General features: G+C 44.5%; 1 protein-coding gene across 14 annotated transcripts in view; it reads right to left on the minus strand.

Annotated features, from left to right (window-relative positions):
- Positions 1-23,538, minus strand: part of WDR90 (WD repeat domain 90) — a 102,110-nt gene that overhangs the window by 14,022 nt on the left and 64,550 nt on the right. For 10 of the 14 annotated variants that reach the window (XM_039491304.1, XM_039491303.1, XM_039491302.1 and 7 more), the window contains 18 exons: positions 22,553-22,714; positions 20,418-20,548; positions 13,155-13,271; positions 12,250-12,485; positions 11,397-11,536; positions 10,664-10,794; positions 9,308-9,438; positions 8,527-8,688; positions 7,859-7,987; positions 6,986-7,119; positions 6,828-6,868; positions 6,153-6,284; positions 5,541-5,726; positions 4,385-4,485; positions 3,327-3,429; positions 2,616-2,737; positions 2,030-2,189; positions 974-1,164 (listed from right to left, as the gene is read on the minus strand). In XM_039491304.1, coding sequence (XP_039347238.1) covers positions 974-1,164; positions 2,030-2,189; positions 2,616-2,737; positions 3,327-3,429; positions 4,385-4,485; positions 5,541-5,726; positions 6,153-6,284; positions 6,828-6,868; positions 6,986-7,119; positions 7,859-7,987; positions 8,527-8,688; positions 9,308-9,438; positions 10,664-10,794; positions 11,397-11,536; positions 12,250-12,485; positions 13,155-13,271; positions 20,418-20,548; positions 22,553-22,714 — 2,509 coding nt within the window. Of the gene's footprint in view, positions 1-973; positions 1,165-2,029; positions 2,190-2,615; positions 2,738-3,326; positions 3,430-4,384; positions 4,486-5,540; positions 5,727-6,152; positions 6,285-6,827; positions 6,869-6,985; positions 7,120-7,858; positions 7,988-8,526; positions 8,689-9,307; positions 9,439-10,663; positions 10,795-11,396; positions 11,537-12,249; positions 12,486-13,154; positions 13,272-20,417; positions 20,549-22,552; positions 22,715-23,538 lie in introns of those variants that run through there. The other 4 variants (XM_039491310.1, XM_039491305.1, XR_005585448.1 and 1 more) reach the window with 4 other exon arrangements.

Raw genomic sequence — 23,538 nt, forward strand, 5'->3', positions numbered from 1 at the left:
GGCTTTCTTTGTCAGGGTAACAAACCTTGTGGATGGGGGGAAGCAGCAGATGTGGTATATTTTGACTTTAGTAAGGCTTTTGATATTGTCTCGCATGACCCTCTCATAAACAAACTAGGGAAATACAAACCTAGATGGAGCTACTATAAGGTGGGGGCATAACTGGCTGGAAAACCATTCCCAGAGAGTAGTTATCAGTGGTTCACAGTCAAAACTGGGGTCCTGCATGGATCAGTTCTGGGTCTAGTTCTGTTCAATTTCTTCATCAATGATTTAGATAATGGCATAGAGAGTACACTTATAAAGTTTGTGAATGATACCAAGTTGGGAGAGGTTGCAAGGGCTTTGGAGGATAAGATTAAAATTCAAAATGATCTGGACAAACTGGAGAAATGGTCTAAAGTAAATATTATGAAATTCAATAAGGACAAATGCAAAGTACTCCACTTAGGAAGGAACAATCAGTTGTACACATACAAAATGGGAAATGACTGCCTAGAAAGGAGTACTGCAGAAAAGGATCTGGGGGTTATAGTGGATCACAACCTAAATATGAGTCAACAGTGTAACTCTGTTGTGAAAAAAGCAAACATAATTCTGGGATTTATTAGCAGGAGTGTTGTAAGCAAGACACTAGAAGTAATTCTTCCGCTCTACTCCATGCTAATTAGGCCTCAACTGGAGTATTGTGTCCTGTTCTGGAGATAGGACAAGAAGCAATGGGCTTAAACTACAGCAAGAGAGTTTTAGGTTGGACATTAGGAAAAACTTCCTGTCAGGGTGGTTAAGCACTGGAACAAACAGCCTAGGGAGGCTGTGGAATCTCCATCATTGGAGATTTTTAAGAGCAGGTTACACAAACGCCTGTCAGGGATGGTCTAAATAATACTTAGTCCTGCCTTGAGTGCAGGGGACTGGACTAGATGACCTCTCGAGGTCCCTTCCAGTTCTATACTTCTATGATTCTATGTACCTTGAGGCTGATGTCAGCTCCCCGCTGCTCAATTAGCCAGAACGTCACTGCTCCCCTGCCTACACAGGCCAGTTCACCAGCAGAAAGAGGGTTAAAGGCCACCTCGTGGACTGGTTCTAAGAAACGGGTGGACGACATTAGGTCATAAGTATGGGTGTTCCACAGGGCGAGGCTCCGGTCACTGTAGTCCCCTATATATGACATGAAAGACAGAAGGAACTTCAGGATATCACTTTAATTTCATATACATGTTGTAAATTTCCATATTAAATTAATCAGAATTCCTCCCAGTTTAACATAGACACAACTTAAACTTCAACTCTCTTTGCTTAAACATGCACTACCAACTTCCCTTATGTCAAATCATAAAGCAACCTAGTCAGGGGCGGCTCTAGCAATTTCGCCGCCCCAAGCACGGTGGCACGCTGCGGGGGGCGCTCTGGCGGTCGCCGATCCCGTGGCTCCGGTGGACCTCCTGCAGGCATGCCTGCAGAGGGTCCGCTGGTCCCGCGGCTCCGGTGGACCTCCTGCTGACGTGCCTGCGGAGGGTCCGCTGGTCCCGTGGCTCCGGTGGAGCATCCTCAGGCACGTCTGCGGGAGGTCCACCAGAGCCGCGGGACCAGCGGACCCTCCGCAGGCACGTCTGCGGGAGGTCCACCGGAGCCGCGGGACCAGCGGACCCTTCGCAGACACGCCTGCGGGAGGTCCACCGCAGCCGCCTGCCGCCCTCCTGGCGACAGGCAGAGCGCCCCCCGCGGCATGCCGCCCCAAGCACGCGCTTGGCACGCTGGGGTCTGGAGCCGGCCCTGAACCTAGTGATCTTACAGAGAAGAGACACCAAAAATGACCTTATCACATCGTGTGTGCATTCTGTAGACATCCAGTGACCCAAGTGATTATGTAACAGCAACTTGACATCCTAATTCTATACCACAAGTGACCTCATTACACCTAAATACCATGTGGGTATCGTACCCTCAGTGACCTCTTTACACCAGCTGGCTGTCCTGGAGACATCCTCCACAAGCTCATAGCTTACAGGTTCAGATGACTAACCTAATGTAACAAGGAGCCTATCGTCACGAGAGTATGCCATGGCCTGTACTTGGGTCTCATGATGGAAAATAACTTTTTGGCAAGTCCCATCCTGTATGTTCCAGATGCGGATCTGACAACGTGAGTCTCCATTCCCCTGGCCAGAGGCAGAGGCGAGAACCTGGCAAAACAATAATATATCACCATTGGGAACTCAATAAAAAATGATATGGGTGTTCTAGGAGAGTCAACAAGCCCTATGTAGTCATTAAACCAGAAGTGAACTCATATAGATGGCAAGAGGAAAGCTCTGCAGATTCATAAGGATGGAAGCACCTGATGAAAAAACACACCACAGGAGAAGAGTGAAAGCTTCATGGCCACATACACACAGCATTAAGTGCCAGCTAGTTGCAGATGAGGCATGAGGATTAGCACATGCACGCTTCAATTCTAAAAAACAGAGTGTCTATGCAGTGGGCTAGAGAAGCAGCCCAGGCAGAAGAGGAAACAGATAGGAGCGCATTCAGCAAAGTCCATCCAGTCAAGGACAAATAGTACATATAGCCAAACCAAGCTTCTCCAGGAGCACAGGAGACATTCATACCTGGGCATCATGGCTGACTGCTAAAGTAGAGATCTCTTCAGGGTGGCCAAGCCAATGCTGCTGCGATCCTGAGTGCAAGTCTTCAACCACAATCACACAGCCACAGGTATAGGCAAAAAAACCTAGGTGCAGTGTGAAGAGGAGGGATATGAGATCAGGAGAGGTCTGCACAGAGGCCTTCTGTACAGGCCTGTACACTGCTGCATCTAACCTACACAGCACAATTACAGAAGTGAAACTAACTCTTCTGTCTAGAGTGCTTTAGAGTTAACTGCCTTTCCATTACAGGCCATGGGGTGTCCTTCCAATCAGGGAATGGGCAGAGGTAGAAATCTCTGTTCCTCCAGATTTGATGAAGAAAAGCTCTTCAGTGCCATCTAACTGCTCTGACATAAAGAGGTGAGAGGACTTATAAAACAACACGCTCTCTTCCCTGTCACCATGTGAGCTGAACAACTAGAGGCTGGAAATTACTTTGCTAATAGGATTCTCCAACATGCCTGAATCAGCCAGTGCTTGCTGATATCACATAAAAAGGGTCTCTTATGGTACAAAATAAACTCACTACAGCAGAGTGAAACTTTCATGTGGATGGCAACAAGACTATTTAACTCATCTAACTGTGCAATGTTTTCACATGTAATGTGCCATTACAGAAGTGTTGGGATACACACACACACACACTTTCCTGAAAACTTAGCCCTAGAATACCTGTGTCTGGGTTCCAGACCATATTCCCCCTTCCATTCCCATTGTAGCCAATGACTGCCTTTAATTTCAGGCCCTCGTTACCAGCTGGAGGATACGAGACACTCTGCAAGGAAAACAGACACTGGTGCAAGACCACTTTTGACAGGATACTCCATGTCGGTTCAATTCTAAATACTCGCACAGGAACTACCGCACACATACATATGCACATATACATACAAAGAGTTTAACAGTCAAACACAAGCCCACCCACTTCTATAGTTATACATACAAAAAGTGAAACCCACACCAGTCAAACCAAACATATATGCTCTTCCAGATAGATAGATAGATAGACAGACACACACACACACACACACAGAGATATATATAGATATATACACCCACAAGCATCTTCTAATAGATTTGGGGTAACACTGCCAAACACCCCACCTGGGGAGTAGGTGCTAGTGCTGTTGGGAAAGGGTTAAATGGATTCTGCTGACTCACTGACAGAGATGCTTGTTTACCCCACTTGGAGATAAAGGAGGTGGGAGTAGCTCTCTGGGGAACAGGGGATCTAGAGCCTGAGTGGGCAGTCCTGAGGGAGGAAGTCTAGAAGCTGTAAAACCAGGGAAGAAGGATTGAACTGAAATGTATGTTCTCATTGCTTTGTTTGCTAATAAAGCTGAATCCCAGGAAGGGGTAAGTTTGGACTTTCTACATGGTGTGAATTGTGTTGGTACAGCAGACTGGGAAAGACATCTGCTCTCAAACACGTGCCTATAGACTCTCTGAAGCACTCTCAGTATCTTTTGAACAAAAAATATACAGATTTCCAAAGAAAAAGAAGTGACCCAAAACCACTTATGGAAAGATCATAGTCAACTCATCTGTGGCCATAACAGAAAGTGAGACTAGTGCTAGGGGTTTCTAAAACATGGGAGTGCATTTCACAAAATCCTTCACCTATCCTGCCTGAGGTATAAAAAGGAAGATACATTAGGAAAGAACCAAACCAAAACCAATCTTTCCTGCTCTTTACCTGGCCAGACTCTTAGCACTGGGGCAATTCTTACCTTGGGGAGTGCAGATGCTTTGAAGCGAGGAGTAAAGTGCCTGTAGGAATCTGGGCGGATATAGTGTTGGGGTTCGGGACCCTGGGTCTCCCTTCTAGGTTCTAGCACAAAACATAAAATAAGCCTAACTTTGCTCATGGTAATGGTGTATCTTGAGCAACTAGGCCAGTTAATGTTCTGGTTTATTAACCTTCTGGATGTTGAGGAGGTGTGTACACATGGACACACACACAGGCTAGATTCTACATTGAAGTCATTTATACCAGTACAAAGAGGGTGTAAAATGACCCAATCAGAATGTAACATTCACACCCACTCTGCTCAGGTGCAAATGGCTGCACCAGGGGCAGAGTCACAGAGATACATATACATATTTTCCTACCAATCCCCTCTGGTTGGAAAGTGCCCGCATACCAGGTGTAAAGACAGACTATAATTCAATAACGTATTTCTGTCATTTTGTTAGGGTGACAGATACTACACAAACTCAAAGTACTACCACACTGTGCACTACGGGCATCAGTACCTGAGGAGAACAAGCCAAGCAAATAGAAAACCACGACTTTATAGTGAGACAAGCCTTACTTTTAAAAGGAAGCTCTCTGACAAATCTTGCCTGAGGCTTTGTGCACTGGCTGCTTCATGCCTCTGGCAGCTAGCCATGAGGTGCTGCAGCTTTGATGTGGTGTTTCTATTAATAGACACCTTGAGAGCTTTAACAGAAAGCACAACTTCAAAGCAGAGACAGGTTACAGGGTAGAAAGGACCCCTGGGTGCTTAGAAGCAGCAGAGATGGAGATGGACCAGGGAGGGAGACAGAGAAACAACAGTCAGAGACCAAAAGAAATTTCCCTTACTCTATTCCTGTGTATAGATATCCAAAAGAAGGAAAATATCACCTGGGAACTCTAGGAAAGCATACTGCATTTGATCTTGTGGCTTAAATCACATCCCTCCCAGAAACCTATGGCAGGCCATCAGTATTTCTACAGACACTGTGCAGAATGCAACATAAACATTCCACTTGTGTCTATATTTTCATGGATTCTCCCTCATTTATTTTATTGCTAGAAGCACAATGCCTTGCAGCCAATTGCTCTATTTGCTCCCCAAAGGAGCGAAGCTCTTCATAGGCCCAGAACACCCCTTGATTTACCATTTCCTGAGTGACTGGGAGACCTCGAACACTCCTGACTCACTTTGGGCCTCACAACAAGAGTCTCCTCATTCTTGACTGGTTCCTCCATGACAAGGGCCGAGTGGTTTTTGTTTCCATCTGCAGCGCCTCTGCTGCTGCCTTTCAGACCTGCTTCCTCCCCTTCATCTGACTCAGAGAAAATATCTGCAGAAGAACATTGGTAGAAATGAGGGGAGACTTATTTTGTGCTTCTCAGGGTTTATTTTATGAGTGTCTGACCCTTCAGTTACAGAGAGGTTACAAAGCAAAGCATTTTCCTGTTGCCTGTGGGGAGAATCGGGAATTCATCCAAGGTCACAGATTAGAGATATTCACAGCACCCTTGGAAATGTTTGGCCAGCAGTTCAGTAGATGGAACCAGTGGGCAAGGGAAAAAAATGGCACCAAGAATTACTAGACAGTACTAGGCTGGGAAGGGAAGGTGCAGAGCCGCTCATCTCAACCTACAGGTGGAGGTGGAGGTGGAGGTGGAGGTGGAGGGAAGAGGTGCCAACGCAGCTGTTGAATTATAGAGGGAGTTTTCCCCCCACGAAACCTTAATTCTTCTCTACAGGTGATTCCTCTTCTCACCATCACGTCCTGGTTGGTGGATAGAGCTGATGTCCAGATGTGGTGGTGAGGCCAGAGATGGAAGAGGAGCTGACTGGCGGGGTATCTCATTGGCACTGGATGTAAAATCCTTTAGCTTCTCAGAGTTAGTTTCTGTGAACAGAAAAGGGGACTGGGTAATTCCCTCTGATGTCCTCTGAAGACAGGCTGAGGCAATGGCAATACAGTACCAATATGCTCAGCTCTCCAGCTTCCTCATACCCAGATGAAGTCATTTACAGATGCTTTATCCTTTGTCCTCAGGAAGAGAGAAAGGAGAGACAGGGAGAGGTGAGAAGGAAGAGACAGTGGAGAAAGAGAAAAGCAGGAGAGGTTAAGGTAACAGAGCTGAGGAGGAGGAAGAGTAAGAGATAGAAGAGATGAGGAAGAAGTATATCAGCTAGCCCATGGCTGACCCACTTTGCCCTTGCCCTCCCCAGCAGTTGTCTCTGTAACAAGGGGAAATACTAATCACTGGAGATTTCAAACTGCAGATTAATCCCTAGCACTAACAAGGAATTAGCTCTTAGCGTCCTGGCATCCTTGACCAAAGTACTAAAATCCCATTTATAATCAATTCAAGGCTCTCCTGTGTCGTGAAAACAGCTTTGGAAAAATGTGTCTGAATGGGTAACAAAATGAAAGAGGCAAACTCACCAGCTCTGGGAGACACTAGGGACTCAACATAGGGATGAACACTGGAAAGGTAATGAGACAAGAGTTATAACAATGGGGGTGAGAACAGGATAGAGAGGGGAACAATGGAAAGCATTCCCAAGCCAATGAGATTTGATGAAGGATTGCAGTGCTCTTACTCAGTCTTGGGTGACTCCACTCTAGACACAGCTAAGAAGTCCCAAAGGAAGATGGCATCTCCAATGCTGATGACGTGCTGTTGGTCAGGGGTGAAGGCCACCTGTCGCACTGGCTCCGAGTGGCCAATATATACCTGGGAGAAAGTAAGTATGGAGGGGCATGTCTTGTACTTCCAATGCAACTGCTACACCTTTGCATGTTCTTAGGACCATTCATGGTTCCCCTCAGCACAGATAAGGCGATAAAGGGCCTTCCTGGACAAGGCTCTTTCGTATTTTTCTGTATAGTTATCATACCTTATCGGATATACAGTACAGGGGGAATTCTGTCCCCAACTAACTAACAGAGGTTATTTTATGTACCTCCTGAAGGTGCATACACCAGGCCTGCACTGCTGAGTTCTGGAGTCATTCTTTAATGAGGTCGCAGTGGTCTGGAGGAATGAGCATGGGATTGGAAACTGGAAGAACCTGAGTCCTCATCCTGGCTCTGCCCAACTCCTGTGTGACCTTGAACAAGCCACTTCACTGCTCTCCTTTGTTTCATCTGTAAAAGGGGTAACACCTGCCTATCTATGTCCTGGATAGTGGTGTGGTGAGGATTACTTAATGATGGTAAGGTGCTATAGAAATATTAAGTATTATTATTAAGTGAAATGAGTTTGGTGTTCTCCATCCATATCCCATTGGACAAACTATCACAGTTATGACTGGGAACCATGGATCAATACTGGACAAATCAAGGTTGAGGGCCATTGGCAAACCCATGTGGAGGAGGTTAGTTGCATTATTGCTTTCTGCTCAGAAAAACTAAGTGGCATTCATAGTGGAAAAGTGTAAGGTGCCACTGATTTTTTCCCTTGTGTCCAGTACCTGAAAGTTGATGTCGAACCTCATCTGATAGTCCCACACTTTGACAACTCTGTCACCGGCCGTCAGCAGGTACCTGGCATCCTCACTCAGTGCCAATGAAGAACAGGACAGCTTGTGCACACGAGACACCTGTGAACAAGACAAAAACAAGACTGCTAGCTGAACCAGCTGTTTCCAGCTTGATCAGAGAGAAAAACATAAGGACAGATTGTCTAAGATGCCCAATTGGAAATGGGAGGAAAAGGGGTTTATGCAAGGGAATACTTTTGCTCTCTTCTGATAAATAAAGTTTCAAACAGTAAGAGAGAGGGGAAAAGATGCCCATCTGTTCCAGACATGGAAGGTCTGTGATTGCTTCCAATCCTACATCACTCTGTAACTATGCACAGACTGAAAAGTTTGTTAGACACACGAATCTGGATAAACATGGTACTCTTCAGCCGGGTGACAGATGTGTGAGGGAGCAAAGCAGAAGGGAACAGATTTAACCTCATCTGGGGAATAACCATATTAGCTACGTACTTCAGGTGACTCAGTTTTTCTTAGAAGCCTGTGATTGCTGGGACTTCATCACGGAGTCCCATGTTCATGTGTGTTCACCGTCAAGAGGTGTGGAAGCTGAGGGATATCCCAGAGACCACAGAGCATTCACTTCACAAATTCCTTACCTCTCGGACCAAGCGCCCAGTTTTGGCATCAAGCACAAGGACTTTGTTGGAGGAAGTGGACACCAAGAGGTGGCCAACAGGCATGGGAGCAAAGCAGATTCTCAGAGCAGAGTCCAAGCTGGTGCTGTCCAAGTCCAGGATACTGACATCTATCCTCAGTAGCTGTGAAACAAGAAGCTATTGAACACCAGCTTCCTGAAGTGAACAGTTCCACATGAAATGATCCAGATGGCAGGGAATCCTATGGAACTTCTACACAATCTGAGGATATTTTTAGACCATTTCCCCCACTTCTTTATTGTCTGAGGCTGCTAGAGGAGGAAAATGTAACTCACTCTCTTTCCCCTTTAATCTTCTCAAGCTACCTGATTAAGTGGTGGCTCTGGGCAGGCATTGTAAGTGTGCATTACTCAAGAAGACATTTCCTCAAAAAGGTACAGATGCTGTAAGATTCCCTATTGCTTTTCAGCAACTTCACCTCTTGCTCCGTAAGGACTGGATGTAATTGTGGAAGGAAGACAGCCTGATTTGGTGTTTCCATCCCACAGCAGCATCAAAAAGGAGGAAATCAAAACCACATCCCAAGTGTTTTCCACATGGCGAAGGACACACAAACAGGCTATGTCAGCTCCTATTTGGTGGAGTCTATCGGGTTCTCTAACCATCTGGGAAGAAATCTCTTTTCCTTACCCTGCAAAGCATTCTGCAGTGTGTGATGCCAGGAATGCCCTCCCTCCTACCCTATTCTCCCTTTGGATCAAGGCAACTTCCTTCCAGTTACCTCATCCAGAGAATGGGCGTCCATAACGGTCACAGTGTACTTAGAGGGGCCCACAAAGGCGAGGAGACGTCCATCCCCACTAAGGGCCAAAGCGTTGGGACTATGCTCAGCATCTTGGGACACCACATTGCCTGGATACGACAAAACACAGTGTGAATGAGATAAACGGGAAGGAGAGAAAGCCTAAAGGGAGAGTGACTGATTATATACTGCAGCTGAGATAAAATTCATTCTATTAACATTTTAGGGGTTGCTCCTCTCTCTGAATCAGCACTGAGCCAGTACCCTAGCATGGTGCTAAGGGTCAATCTGTGCTGTGGAAGGTGCCAGACTTGAACAGCTATTATACACACATTAAAGACAGATCTAAATCAGAACATTCACACCAAGATCTGGAACAGCCCAGAATTTGGGGAGGCCTGGAAATGAGGTTGCAATTTGAGCAAATGGATTATATTTGAGGCACACACCGTACCACAGTGCAATATCAATGGAGGAAGTTGGATTTTATTGTAGTTTTTTTTTTTTTTTTTAGCATAGGCAGGGGATTGTGACAAGCAGTTACTGCACATGGATCTCAGCGAGGGTTTAAACAGCTTAAATCCATAAAGAGAGAAATGGCTGCAAAAAACTGCAGGACAGTGAAGTAAGTTTTAGTTAGTAGATGAACTCAAATAATGTCTTATCATAGAAATCAAGATGACTGGTCTATATTTAGCCTATTGCTGAAAAAGGCCAGTCTATATTTAAGATCGTGTGTTATTTTTGGGGGTGGGCAGGAAAAAAAGGGAGGCAGTATGGCTAGGGCACTGGCTTCAGATCAGAGTCAAGAAGCCCTGGGTGCTAGCCCCAGTTCTCACACTGGCATGTTGTGTGACCCTGGACAAGTCCCATCCTCTCTCTGTGCCTCTGCTTCCCCTCCCACCCTTTGTCTGTCTTGCCTGTTTAGACTGGAGGTTCTTTGGGGCAGGGGCCATTTCTCAGTGCTTGTATGGTGCCTAAAAGAATGGCGCCCCCCTACCTCAGTTGAGGCCTCTGTGTGCTACTGTAATTCTACTATCACTCTTTTTTTTTCTTTTTTTTTTTAAGCGTGTATTCAATCTGAAAGAGGATATACATGCAATGTGAGCCCATCTGCAACATTAAAATACATCAATCCAGTTACAAACCTTTGGAAACCAGAGTGACAATGAAATGTTAACAGACCCTCAGTGAAAGCAATATTAACAGGCAAGAGAGAAATTCAGCTAACTTGTCTCAAAAGGATCATAGGATGCCCTCTGGAAATTACTTCATGGAATTTTGAGCCTTTAAGCTCTGGAGACAATACCAGAAAGAGGGATGCAGAACCCTTACCCAGAACTCTGAGGACGTGACTCTTCTGGGCTGCACAGTTATAAAGAGCCAGGGTCCCATGGGAGCAGGAACTGAACATCAAATTGCCATCTGGGGAGAAGGTCAGACCAGTGACTGTACCACGGTGCTGCCTACATAACACAGAAAACACGTGAGACAGTGGGGCAATAAAGCAGAGCAGACTGATGTGAAGTGCAGTGGGGGAGTCCCTGGATTAGGAAGGAGATCAGAAACAGTATCAGGGACAGTCAGAAGCCCACCCTGTTTTTCCCTGTCGTAGTATAGGACGGTTGGTTGTCTTTGCAGTGCTCTTGCTGCCAACAGCTTCCAGGATGACATATCAACACACTGACATGTACTTTTGATCATTCTCCACTTCCCAACAGAAATGCTCTCAAGTGCATCATGTCTGGTTGACCCCCAACATGCCTCCCCTATTCTTGGCCACCTCCCTCCATGATGGAGAGTCCCAGTCAGGCCCGACTCTTAAAACAAACCCAAAACCACACAGTCATGACCCCACTAGGCTTTTCCTCTCTAAAACCAGCTCATTGTAACTCATGTGATGAGATGGCTAAGTCCTAAGGAATGTGCTCTTCCATTATGGCCCTGCACTAATGTTAGCTCCTGATATTTCACTCATGTGGATGGACTTCTTACTTACACCATTGCCATGACTCCCCTCATTTAGTTTTTTACATCTGAATATACAATATCCATTTGTCAAACGTACTTGTGTTCCATTAGTAGATCAGAGGCAGTCAGGCTGAAGGTTCTCACCACTCCACTGCTGAAGCCACATGCAAATATCTGTTGTGCAGGATGAAAGGCCACAGTACATGGAATCTCATCAGAGGCAGTGAAGTCATATAGCTGTGGGAAAGGGACACACAAAAGCACTGCTTGGGGATATGCAAAACCTGGCAGCAGTATGTGGCAGAATGAGATAATCCCAGATCCCAGTTCCCCATCACAAGCCTATCATTACAATGAAGCTGTGTAACCCCCTTGGGGCCTGATCCAAAGCTCAGTGAAATCAGTAGGAGTCTTTCTATGGACTTCAACGGGCTCGGGCTGCGGGGCTATAACACTGCATTGTAGACATTCAGGGTTGGGCTGGAGCCTTCCCCCCCCTTGCTGGATCTCACAGCCTCGGCTCCAGTCTGAGTCTGAACGTTTACACTGCAATTTTACAGTCCGAGCCTAAGTCAGCTGACATGGGCCAGCCATGAGGGTTTTATTGCAGTGTACACATACCAACAGAGACCTGATCATTATGGCCCAGCATTAACCTACAATATTTAGTAGATGGAAGAAAAGCAAGTGGTATTTTAAATATTTGATTTTTGGAGCTAAAGCCAAACTACACTGAAACATCTTGAACTTCATGCAGTAGTTCTGGAGGGATCTGCTGTTGTTTGGGGTAGATTTAAATGATTTAAAAGTGAGATATGTTGCTAGCACCAGCTACAAAGTCAGTTGGAATAAACAAAGATTATGCAGACTTCCTTTTACAGCTCCGCCAGCAAAGCTGAGTTTTGACTTCTACTACTTCCATCTTAATTAAGAAAGTGAGCTTCCACTACCTGCTGCATGGACACAAGGTCCCAGATCCGGATGGTGTTATCCTGGGACACCGTAGCCATCTGCTTCCGGAGCCCATCCACAGAGAATGCCAGAACAGAGTCAGTGTGGGAGCGCATGAGGGTATTGTAGCCCCGGGACTGTACATCCAGGTAACCCAGGTTCCCAGTAGAGGTGGTGCACAGAACTTTGAGACTATCTGGACTGATGCTGACAGAACTCACTGGACCTTCATGCTCTGGGGAAACAGATGTACCAGTTGATAAATTATCCCAGGACCCAAAAAAATGGTAGATCTAGATCATAGTTAAGTGACCATCCTTTTATTTCTGCACTTTCATTTCTATATCCTGTACTTTCCTGAGTGCTTTGAGACTAACTTTTCTCAGGTTTTAGTCTAGCCACATAATCAAGACAGTGTTATTTATAAAAAGTCTTCATCCATCCTGGAAAGAAATGCAGTGATACTGAAAAATGAAGAACTCCTGTGCTTCTCCCATAGATTTTCATTTGACAGATATGCAATAAGCATTAAGGACTAATGTTTACCTTACTCAGAAGACTCCTGTCTTTCTTTAGAATTCCAGAAAAACAAGGACCACTCTTGAAGAGATAATCCCCAAGATTCATTCTGTACAGACTTATCTAACTTTTCACAGCAGGAGGTGGCAGTTACTCCACACCAGAGTCTAGCCCACTGTGAGAGCACCATAAGAGAAGCCTAAGAATGAATTTCTGTTGCTCTTCACAAGAGCTCAGGCTTGGGAATGGATTGGAAGAGCAGTGTAGTAGAACCCTAGGCTGCATTCCCTTTTTCCTCCAGGAAAGCTTTGGCCCCATAGGGCTAGGTTGATATGAATGCAGAACTGAGAGGGGAATGAGTGAGAGGGATCCATGGTCTACTCACCAGCCTCCAAGAAGACTGCTGAGAAATCCAGCGGCCACAGCCGTACGTAGCCATCCTCTGAGGCTGTGGCACAGAAGGTAGAGGATACACTAATACTGTTTATAGCAATCCCAGGACCTGAAAGGACAAACATTACCAATTAGCACAACGTAAGGAACCAAAAAATTACCAAAATAGATCGGACCAATGATCCATCTAGTTCAATGCTGAATGACTCAGAGGAAAGTGCAAGAAACCCTGCAGTAGCAGTTATGGGATCAGTTGTCCCCAGGAAAAGTAAGAACGTCCATACTAGGTCAGACCAAAGGTCCATCTTGCCCAGTACCCTGTCTTCCAACTGTGGCCAATGTCAGGTGCCCCAGAGGGAATGAACAGAACAGGTAATCATCAAGTGATTCATTCTGTCGCCCATTCCCAGCCTCTGGCAAACAGAGGCTAGGGACACCATCCCTGCCCATCTTGGCTAATAGCCATTGATGGACCTATCCTCCATGAATTTATCCACTTCTTTTTTGAACACCTTCTCCTAACCTCCAATTGCTAGATGACAGATCATGCCCCAAATCAGAAGGGTTTTTATTACAACCAGAACTCTTGTTCATACTTAATATTACTATTATAAAGGTGGGTATCCTTGTTATCCATAGAAACGTCCAATCACTTTTCAAAGACTGCCATACTCTTGGCCTTAACAATACATCATGGCAATGAGAGTCACAGGCTAATGGTGTGAAAAAGTGTTTCCTTTATCTTTCCAAATTGGTTCATCTATGGAAGGAGAAACAAGAGAGAGTAAAGAGAAAGAGAAGAGAGGGAAAGGGGGTGGGAATGTAGCAAAGGAGACTGTGTGCATTAAGAAATGGCTAAGACATCCAATGCTTATGACTATATCAATGAAGTCTAGTCTAATCAAAAGCACTGGGAGCCAGAAACTCTGACCCTAATACAACTTGTGACCATGGTCAAGTCTTAAATTCTACACCTCAGTTTCCCCATATATAAAATGGGAATGATATCTTCCTAACCTCTTTTTGAGGAGGGGAGCTTAATTAATATACATTTGTAAAGCATTATAAAGTGAAAATAGCAGGGATCATGGTGATGGTGGTGTCTATTAGAGATCACCAAATCAGGAAGAGGAGATGGATGAGGCATTTCTAGGACAAACAACAGAAATATCTAAATCACAAGACCTGGTAGTAATGGGGGACTTTAACTACCCAGACATCTGTTGGAAAAGTAATACACCAAAACACAATTTCCAATGAGTTCATGGGGGACATTGGGGACAACTTCTTATTTCAGAAAGTGGAGGAAGTAACCAGAGTGACAGCCATTTTAGACTTGATTCTGACCAAGAGGGAGAAACTGGTTGCAAATCAGAAGGCGGAATGAAATTTGGATGAAAGTGACCATGAAATGATAGCTTTCATTATTCTAAGTACAGGAAGGAGTGAGAGCAGCAGGATAAGGATAATGGTGTGAGGTTGCACTCCATATGTTTTATGGAAATATGCCTATGAGTGTAAATGTAACGTAACTGGAATATGCTTTATGCAAAAGGTCTCTTGTAAGGTATCATTGCAAAGCTTATAATCTACTGAGTGTGTTCAACCTATCTGTATGAATGTATCATTCTTGTACCTGAATCTAGAAAGATGAAGTATTACTCTTAAGTCCTGTTGTAATTATGCAAAGTGTGGGCCATTAATGGTGGCTTGGCTCCCATTGACTAGGACAATTGGTTGTGAATGGCTCTGTTTACTTTCAAACCTTCCTGGGGACTGCAGGCCAGCCCTGGAAGAATGAAGGCTGGGGTCTCACGGGACATGTGACCATGTCACATGATACTGGAATCCATCTTAAACATGGTGCTTTTCCATTCAGGAGGAGGGGTGGGGACCCAGAGAGATAAAAGATTCCCACCTTGGGCCAAAGCTATAAAAGGGGGTGGAACAGAACAAAGGGGGCTGCCAGTCATGAGAAATCCCCTAGTTACCACCTGAGCTGGAACTAACAAGGACTGTAGCAGGGGAAAGGATTGGGACCAGACTAGGAAGGAGTCTAGTCTGTGAAAGAAGCTTATTGGAACATCTCTGAGGGTGAGATTTACCTGTATTCAGTTTCTTAATGTATTAGGCTTAGATTTGCATGTTTTGTTTTATTTTGCTTGGTAACTTACTTTGTTCTGTGTGTTATTACTTGAAACCACTTAAATCCTACTTTTTACACTTAATAAAATCGCTTTTGTTTATTAATGAACCCAGAGTAAGTGATTAATATGTGGGGAAGCAAACAGCTGTGCATATCTCTCTATCAGTGTTATAGAGGGCAGACAATTTATGAGTTTACCCTGTATAAGCTTTATACAGAGTAAAAATAATTTATTTGGGGTTTGGATCCCATTGGGAACTGGAAAAAGAACAGGAGTACTTGTGGCATCTTAGAGACTAACAAATTTATTTGAGCATAAGCTTTGGTGGGCTAAAACCCACTTCATCGGATGCATGCAGTGGAAAATACAGTAGGAAGATATATATACATGGAGGGCATGAAAAAATGGATGTTGCCATATTAACTATAACCAGAGTAATCAGTTGAGGTGGGTTAGTATCAGCAGGAGAAAAAAAACTACTGTAGTGATAATCAGGATGGCCCATTTCCAATAGCTGACAAGAGTAACAGTAGTGGAAAAAATTAGCATGGGGAAATAGGTTTTACTTTACATTGGGAACTGAGTGTCTGGGTGCTGGAGATAGGTAATCTGCTGAGTGGTTTTCAGTTAAAGCCTACAGCTTCAGGGGCATGGTTCAGACCTGGGTCTGTGTTGCAGCAGGCTAAAGTGTCTGGCTCAACAAGGCAGGGTTCTGGAGTCCCAAGCTGGCAGGGAAAACGTGCTCAGAGGTAATTTCAGCACATCAGGTGACAGTCCCAAGGAGGTTTCTGTGACCAAACCCATCACAAATGGACTTCAAAAAAGCAGACTTTAACAGACTCAGAGAATTGGTAGGTAAGGCTCCATGGGAAGAAAATCTAAGGTATAAAGGAGTTCACAAATATGGGCAGTTTCTCAAGGAGTCAGTATTAAAGGCAGAACTGCAAAGTATCCCAAACTGAAGGAAAGATAGGAACAATAGTAGAAGGCCAATCTGGCTGCATCAGGAGCTATTTAATGAACTAAAAATTAGAAAGGAATCCTACAAAAAGTGGAAACATGGATGAACTGCTAAAGAGGAGTACAAAAAAACAGCACTAGGATGTAGGGACTAAACAGAAAGGCTAAGGCACAAACTGAGTTACACTTAGCAAGGGACATAAAAGGAAAGAAGAGGTTCTATAAATATGTTAGGAGCAAGAGAAAGATGAAGGAAAGTGCAGGTCCTCTGCTTAGTGGGGAAGGAGAGCTAATAACTGATGATAAGAAGTAGGCTGAGGTGTTTAATGCCTATTTTGCTTCAGTCTTCACTAAAAAGGTTAATGATTACCAGATAAAGAACACAAACCAAAATAGGGAAAGAAAAGGTTAAGGAACATTTAGATAAATTAGGTGTACTCAAGTCAGCAGAGCCTGATGAAATTCACTCTAGGCCGGGTATTAAAGAAATTAGTTGAAGCAATCTCAGAACCATTAGCAATTCTCTTCAAACATTCCTGGAGGATGGGTGAGGTCCCAGAGGACTGGAGAAGGGCCAATGAGGGCTTATCTTTAAAAAGGGGAACAAAGTTAAAGAGGACCTCAGGAATTATAGACCAGTCAATCTAACTTTGATACATGGAAAGATACTGGAACAAATTATAAACAATCAATTTATAAGCACCTAGAGCATAATCGTGTTATGAAATAACAACATGGATTTGTCAAGAACAAATCATGCTAAAACAACCTAATTTCCTTCTTTGACAGGGTTACTAGCCTAGTAAATGGAGGGGAAGCACTTTAGGGAAGATGTGGATAAACTGAAGCAAGCCCAGAGGACAGCAACAAAAACAATAAAAAGTTTAGAAAACCTGTCCAGTGAGGAAAGGTTAAAAAAACTGGGCATATTTCGTTTTGAGAAAAGAAGACTGGGGGGGGGGGGGGGGACCGACCTGATAACAGTCTTCAAAGAAGTTAAGGGCTGTTATAAAGAGAATGGTGATCAATTGTCCTCTATGTCCACTGAAAGTAGGACAAAAAGAAATGGATTTAATCTGCAGCAAGAGAGATTTAGGTTAGATATTAGGGAAAACTTTCTAACTATAAGGGTAGTTAAGTGGTGGACAAAGTTTCTAAGGGAGGTTGTGGAATTACCATTTTTGGAGGATTTTAAGACCAGGCTAGATAAACACCTATAAGGGACAGCCTAGGTTTATTTAGTCCTGCCTCAGTTCAGAGGGCTGGACTTGATAACCTCTTGAAGTCCCTTTTGGCCCTACATGTCTATAATTCTATAAAATAAAGCACAATATGTGCTGTCTTATAATACGAGTAGCAGTAGCACTTGAAAACAAATTCTAACTAATGTTATATTAGCAATACAAGACCTGCTGAAAGTCATAATACTTTGACTTCTATAGCATAAAAGAATTCTAAATACTGTTGAGATCTTGCTCATCAATGAAAGAACAGGCCAGTTGTTTTATTTTGTATGTTTAGCTTTTTACATGCTACTGGGCACAGGATTCCTATTGGCTGATTAAAATATTGTTTTATGTTACTAAAAAGGGGTGTTTATTCTAAACATTCATCACTTAAAACACCAACATTCTTCTTAAGATGGTACTTAGCCATTGCAAGTCAGATTATTTTTGGTAGGAAGTTTGTCACCACTGATCTGATTGAAACCAGTCATCTGTGTTAGGCAGAGCATTGCTTTATTTTCAAAGAATTTGCTTAATTTCAACTTCAATCCCTCTGTGATAAATGGGGAGGGGAGCTCCCTTTTATGGGCACCCTGCCAGTCAGCAGCTATAGAATCCTCCTTAGCAGCTGTACCAATTGCCTTAACTGTAAAGGGTTAAGAGAAGCTTAACCTGAGTTGGCACCTGATCAGGGGAACCAACAGGCAGGCTGTGCCCTTTCAAATTGGAAAAACTGCTGGGTTTGGGGTTTTTTTATTTTGTCTCTCAGGCTGGAGAGAGGAGAAGGTGAAGAGGCCTGGGGGGATATTTTCAGGGGACAGGGATTCCAAGTGACCCTTCCCTGAATATTTGTGAAAAATCACTTTGTGGTGGCAGCAATATCTGTCCAAGGCAGAAGACTGTGTCTTGGAAGAGTTTTAACTTAATAAAGAAGATAAGCTTTGGGGGTCTTTCATGTGGGTCCCCACATCTCTACCCCCGAGTTCAGATTTGGGGGGGTATACCCTCACATCCTCTAATAGATTTTACCTTAATTATTTAATGAGGCCGCTCTATTCTTCCTGTCTTCACAAGCAAAACTTTTCCCTCCCAGCTGAATTTATTTACACTCATTGTTTTTAATTCAGCCCCTCGGGCCAAAGTTCCAAAGACCTCCATCTGCCCTCCAAATCTGCACACCAACACTTCTGCATATATACTTTCTGGAGCATGAGGTTTTACATGAACAAAACCTCAGATGTGAATGTGCATGAAAAATCATATCGATACTCAACTGCTCGGTTTGCATACATAAGTACAGCTAGTGCGCATCCACATGAGATTTTGCATATGCAAAAATCTTTAGGACTCAAAAAATACATGTGCAAAAACTAACGCACACACATTTAAAGATTGCTTCTGAAAATGTGCCCCGATTGTCCAGTAAAAAGAGCATTTCCCATCATATTATAATCTTTAAATAGTTATACACACAGTTACAATCCTTTCTCCCAAATCCAGATTCTTCAGATTCATAGATTAAGGCCAGGAGGGACTATCAGATCACTCAGGGTTTGGCTACACTTGCAGATGTGCAGCACTGGGAGTTACAGCTGTCTTCGTACAGCTGTGTAGGGAAAGCGCTGGAGTGTGGCCACACTGACAGCTACCAGCGCTGCAGTGTGGCCACATTTGCAGCGGTGTTGGGAGTGGTGCATTATGGGCAGCTATCCCAGCGTTCAAGTGGCTGCAACATGCTTGGGTGGGGTGTATTGTGACAGGGAGCGTGGGGGAGAGGGAGAGAGAGAGAGAGTGGATTTTTGCAAGTTCCGATCCCTTCCTTTCTTTTAAGTTTGCCCAAGGCAATATCAGTGCAACCCTCGGCTCCTCTCACCTCCTCGTTCATGCTCCCTGCCTTGCAAATTCTGACCACTTCCCCGACCCCTCATTCACTCTTAAATGCAAATAGCCTGCAGACCAGATAAGCAGCTGCTCCGACAGACTCCCTTCCTCCCCTCCCCCGCCCCTCCGCCGTGCTGTTTCTCTCCTCAAGCAAACACTAGGCTGTGGACATTCATCCCCCTGCCTGCCTCATTCACAGCAAACAGTAGCTGTGTTTGTTTTTTAGATAAGCAGCTCCGGGAGTCCCGAGTTCACAACAAAACAAAGAGAGGCATCATAACAAAACAAAGAGAGTTATTTAGTTAAAAGCATTATGGGAAAATTCCGGAGGTTAGTTACAGCGCAGTAAAATTAATCAGTGTTTACACTGGCAGTCCAGCGCTGCAGTCGTTATTCCCCAGGCAGACGTGGGGTACAGCCAGCGCTGTAGCCAGGGAGATACAGCGCTGTATGTGCCTTGCAAGCGTGGACAGTGAGTGAGTTGCAGCGCTGTAAAGCCACCACCAGCGCTGCAACTCTCCAGTGTAGCCAAGCCCTCAGTCTGACCTGCTGTATAACACAGGCAGAGAATTACATCCTGTTACTCCAGCACTGAACCCAATAGGTTGGGATTATGTAAATTAATATGGGTATATGGGTAATAGAATCATAGGGTTAGAAGGGACTGCAAGGGTCATCTAACCTAACCCCAAAATGGGTACATTTGGGTTAAATATAGTTTCGCTTTCTCCCCCTTCAATGCATAGGAAATTTCACTGGAGAAGAAACTGGCTCAAGCCCCACCTGTGCTCCCCAAAACCTTACTACTAGAGTGATGTCAGATTGTCTCAGCCTACAGATGATCCCCTGCAATTCTGCCTATTTTGCACCTAGTATTATGAAACTTGGGTCCTAGGTTTGCTTCTGTCTGGTGTTCCCTCACAGGGCTCTTCCTTCAAACTCAGGGGACAATTTCAGTAAAAACTTTTCTAGTGAAAATTCATAATGTAGCATGTCCTACTTCCTCTTGGTCATCTATCCAACCCCCACCAAAGCCCATACCCGAGTTGAAGGTTTGCTTCTCCCGTCGGTGAGAGTGCTGAATCTGAGAAGGCAGGAGGCGCCGGGCATTTCTGATAGTGAAGTTTTTGTAGTCAATTTCCAAGATGTGGCCGCTCTTGCTGCAAACAAATCTGAAAGGGAAAGGACACCACTATTAGACACCAGTGACCACAATGGGAACTTCAGAGACATTGTTTAGCAGAAGACCTGTATTCTGCATTTTGTTTCTGTGTTAACTTTACACCACACTTTTGTAAACAAGCTTGGAATAACTTTAAACATGCTGTTTGTCTAAAAACTTTAGCAATTCTAGTTCGTAATGCAATGATAGCTTGACTGGATGACAGCATTCAAGCATTTGATTTTCAGCAGGAGCTAACTTGGGATCTATAACTGGTAGATGGAGTTAGACCTCTCCATCCTTCTTTTCCTTTCCCCTCTGAAAGAGCAATTTAGAGAAAAATCTCAAGAGTTAATTCAGCCAATATAAAAGATAAGGGAAAAAGACAAAACTAGTGAGCCTTGAGTCTGTAAGTGCCTAGTTAGTCACAAAAATGATCTTCAGTTATCCTGTATATCTATATAAACTACAGACTTCAGACTCGGAAGTCTGGAAACAACTGAAAATTTTAATCAGGATGCGGCTGCTTCTTACTCAGAGATCATATTTTTTTCCTTTGTGAAGGAATAAAAAGAAATAAACTCTACCAGCCTGTTATGGAGGAATCATTAGAAAGCTCCCCCTTCCCCGCCCCCCCAATCTTTTCTAATTTAGGAGGAAAAAATAGAAGTAAAGAGGCAGAGACGCGCATCCTAAAGTGCAGCAAAACTTAAAAGAAAATACACGAATGTTGGATTATTATTATTTCAATTATTGTAGGACACAGACCGCTCCATCAAGGATCAGTAAGGAGGATTGCTGACTCTCAGGTATCCACCCCAAAGCCAGCTAGAGACTAAAGATGGAAGTATTACTAACCTGTACCAGAAGGAGATTAGGATCAGATCGCAGAAACAAGATCTCTGGCAACTTTTGCCCAATACCTCTTTCACTAGCTCAGACTGAGAAATGGATGTAACCATAAGCCATGACCCTATGGGAAATAATGGGGTTCCAGGCAAGTTTGGCACAATTGCTATCCTGAACTGAATTGAAATAAATGGAGCCAGAGAGGCTTCACAGAAATGAGCCCTGGGAATCAAAGCCACATTTGCTTATGTTTAATGGAAGTGACTGTTAAACTTTTGGAGGGAAATAAATTGGAATAATTCAGGAAAATTATTATTGCTTCAGATAAATTGTGCCGGGAAGGCAAAAATTTTCCCTATATAGGAGATCTGGATGTAAAATGCACAAATCAGATGAATGCATGATTTTGGGGAAGGCTTTTTCACTTCTGAGTTTTGAACTTTTTGTTCACAATATTGCTAGATAGTTTAGTTTGTGATTAAATACATTACATTTTATTCATGTATACACAGTGCCTTTGAACCAAAGCACTGAAGAAAACATTAGGGGAAAGTGATTTTTCCCACAGCACATCCATCAACCAGAAACGAAGCAATACTGGGCAATCTACACCCACAGGGCTCAGCCCACAGAGGAAAGGTGAAAATTAACAGACCTGGCAATTCTGTGTTTTTGGAATATCGCTCTGGTAGCAAGAGTCTTGGTTGAGTGATTAAGCTGAAGTATAAAAAAGTCATGGGGAATGTTATTACACCACACCTCTCCCACTGCCAAATGAACATTAACAGCAAATCCATGGGCAGATTTTCACTGAGGACGTGACTGGTGAAATATGTCATTTCTTGTGCAACTCTACAAGGGATTTTAAGCTTCTTTTAGGATGTGAAGTCTTAGAAAGGAGGAGAATAAAGGGTAGGCTGGCTTTGTAGGGCACCTTTGTTTCTGCAGAGAGAAGCAGGCAAAGGACAGTAGAATGCTCAGGTTAAGGACAGGGACGAGCAAGTCAAAACCATAACTGTTCAACCTTCTCCCCATGCTTACTAATCAAAAGCTCAACATGCTAGTGCAGACAGCTCCCAGGGACAAAGGCAGACTGAATCACAGTGTCCCTAAAAATTAATTTAAGGAAAGTGATTTAAGGAAAAAAAAGCGGCTCCATCCTTACAGTGTCCGGTCCTCAGGTTCCCGCTCAGCGGAATGCCCTTTCTCAAAGGCCAGGTCAGTGAACTCCAAGGAATGGTACTCCCCCAAATTCACTGGGCACGAGCGCAGCGCTCCACTCCGCACTCGCCACAGCCTCACATTATCTCTGCCGCACGACACCATCCTGTTACAGGAGAGGCTGTTACAGTACCAAGCTGGAACTCCAGCAATGCAGTGAACTTCCTCCCAGCAATGCCTTAATACAGAAATAGTCAACTATTTTTTGTCAAGGCTCAAATTTCTTGGTCAAGATATAGTCAAGTTCAGACTCCAGAGAAAATAATAAAAAAAACCAATAATGATGATAAGTAAATAAAAAGATTTTGGGGTCTGTTCAAGTGTCTGGCGTCTGGATTTGGCCCACGGTCCACCTATTCACTACCCCGCTTTCATCTAGGCAGGGGTGGGCAAACTTTTTGGCCAGAGGGCCACACTGGGGAATAGAAATTGTATGGCGGACCATGAATGCTCACAAAATTGGGGTTGGCGTGTGGGACAGGGTGCAGGCTCTGGGGTGGGGCTGGGGATGAGAAGTTTGGGGTGCAGGAGGGTGCTCTGGGCTGGGATCGAGGAGTTTGGTGAGCGGGTGGGGGATCAGGGGTGGGGCAGGGTGTTGGGGCATAGAGAGAGGCTCAGGGGATGCAGGCTCCAAGTGGTGCTTACCTCAAGCGGCTCCCAGAAGCAGTGGCAGGTCCCTTCTCCGGCTCTTACGTGGAGGCTCTGCACGCTGCCCCATCTGCTGGCACTGCCCCTGCAGCTCCCACTGAAGCACGTAGGAGCCAGAGTGGGGCCAGGCCGTGGCTTCTGGGAGCCGTATGGTGTGGCCCCCGACCCAGCACCCTGGCTGGAGCGCCAGAGCAGGGCCGAGCCAAGTGGTGCGGCTCGCGGGCCAGCTTAAAATGGCTCGTGGGTCAGATCCGGCCCGTGGGCTGTAGTCTGCCCACCCCT

Source organism: Mauremys reevesii, linkage group 10 (assembly GCF_016161935.1).
Source record: "Mauremys reevesii isolate NIE-2019 linkage group 10, ASM1616193v1, whole genome shotgun sequence".
NCBI lineage: Eukaryota > Metazoa > Chordata > Testudines > Geoemydidae > Mauremys > Mauremys reevesii.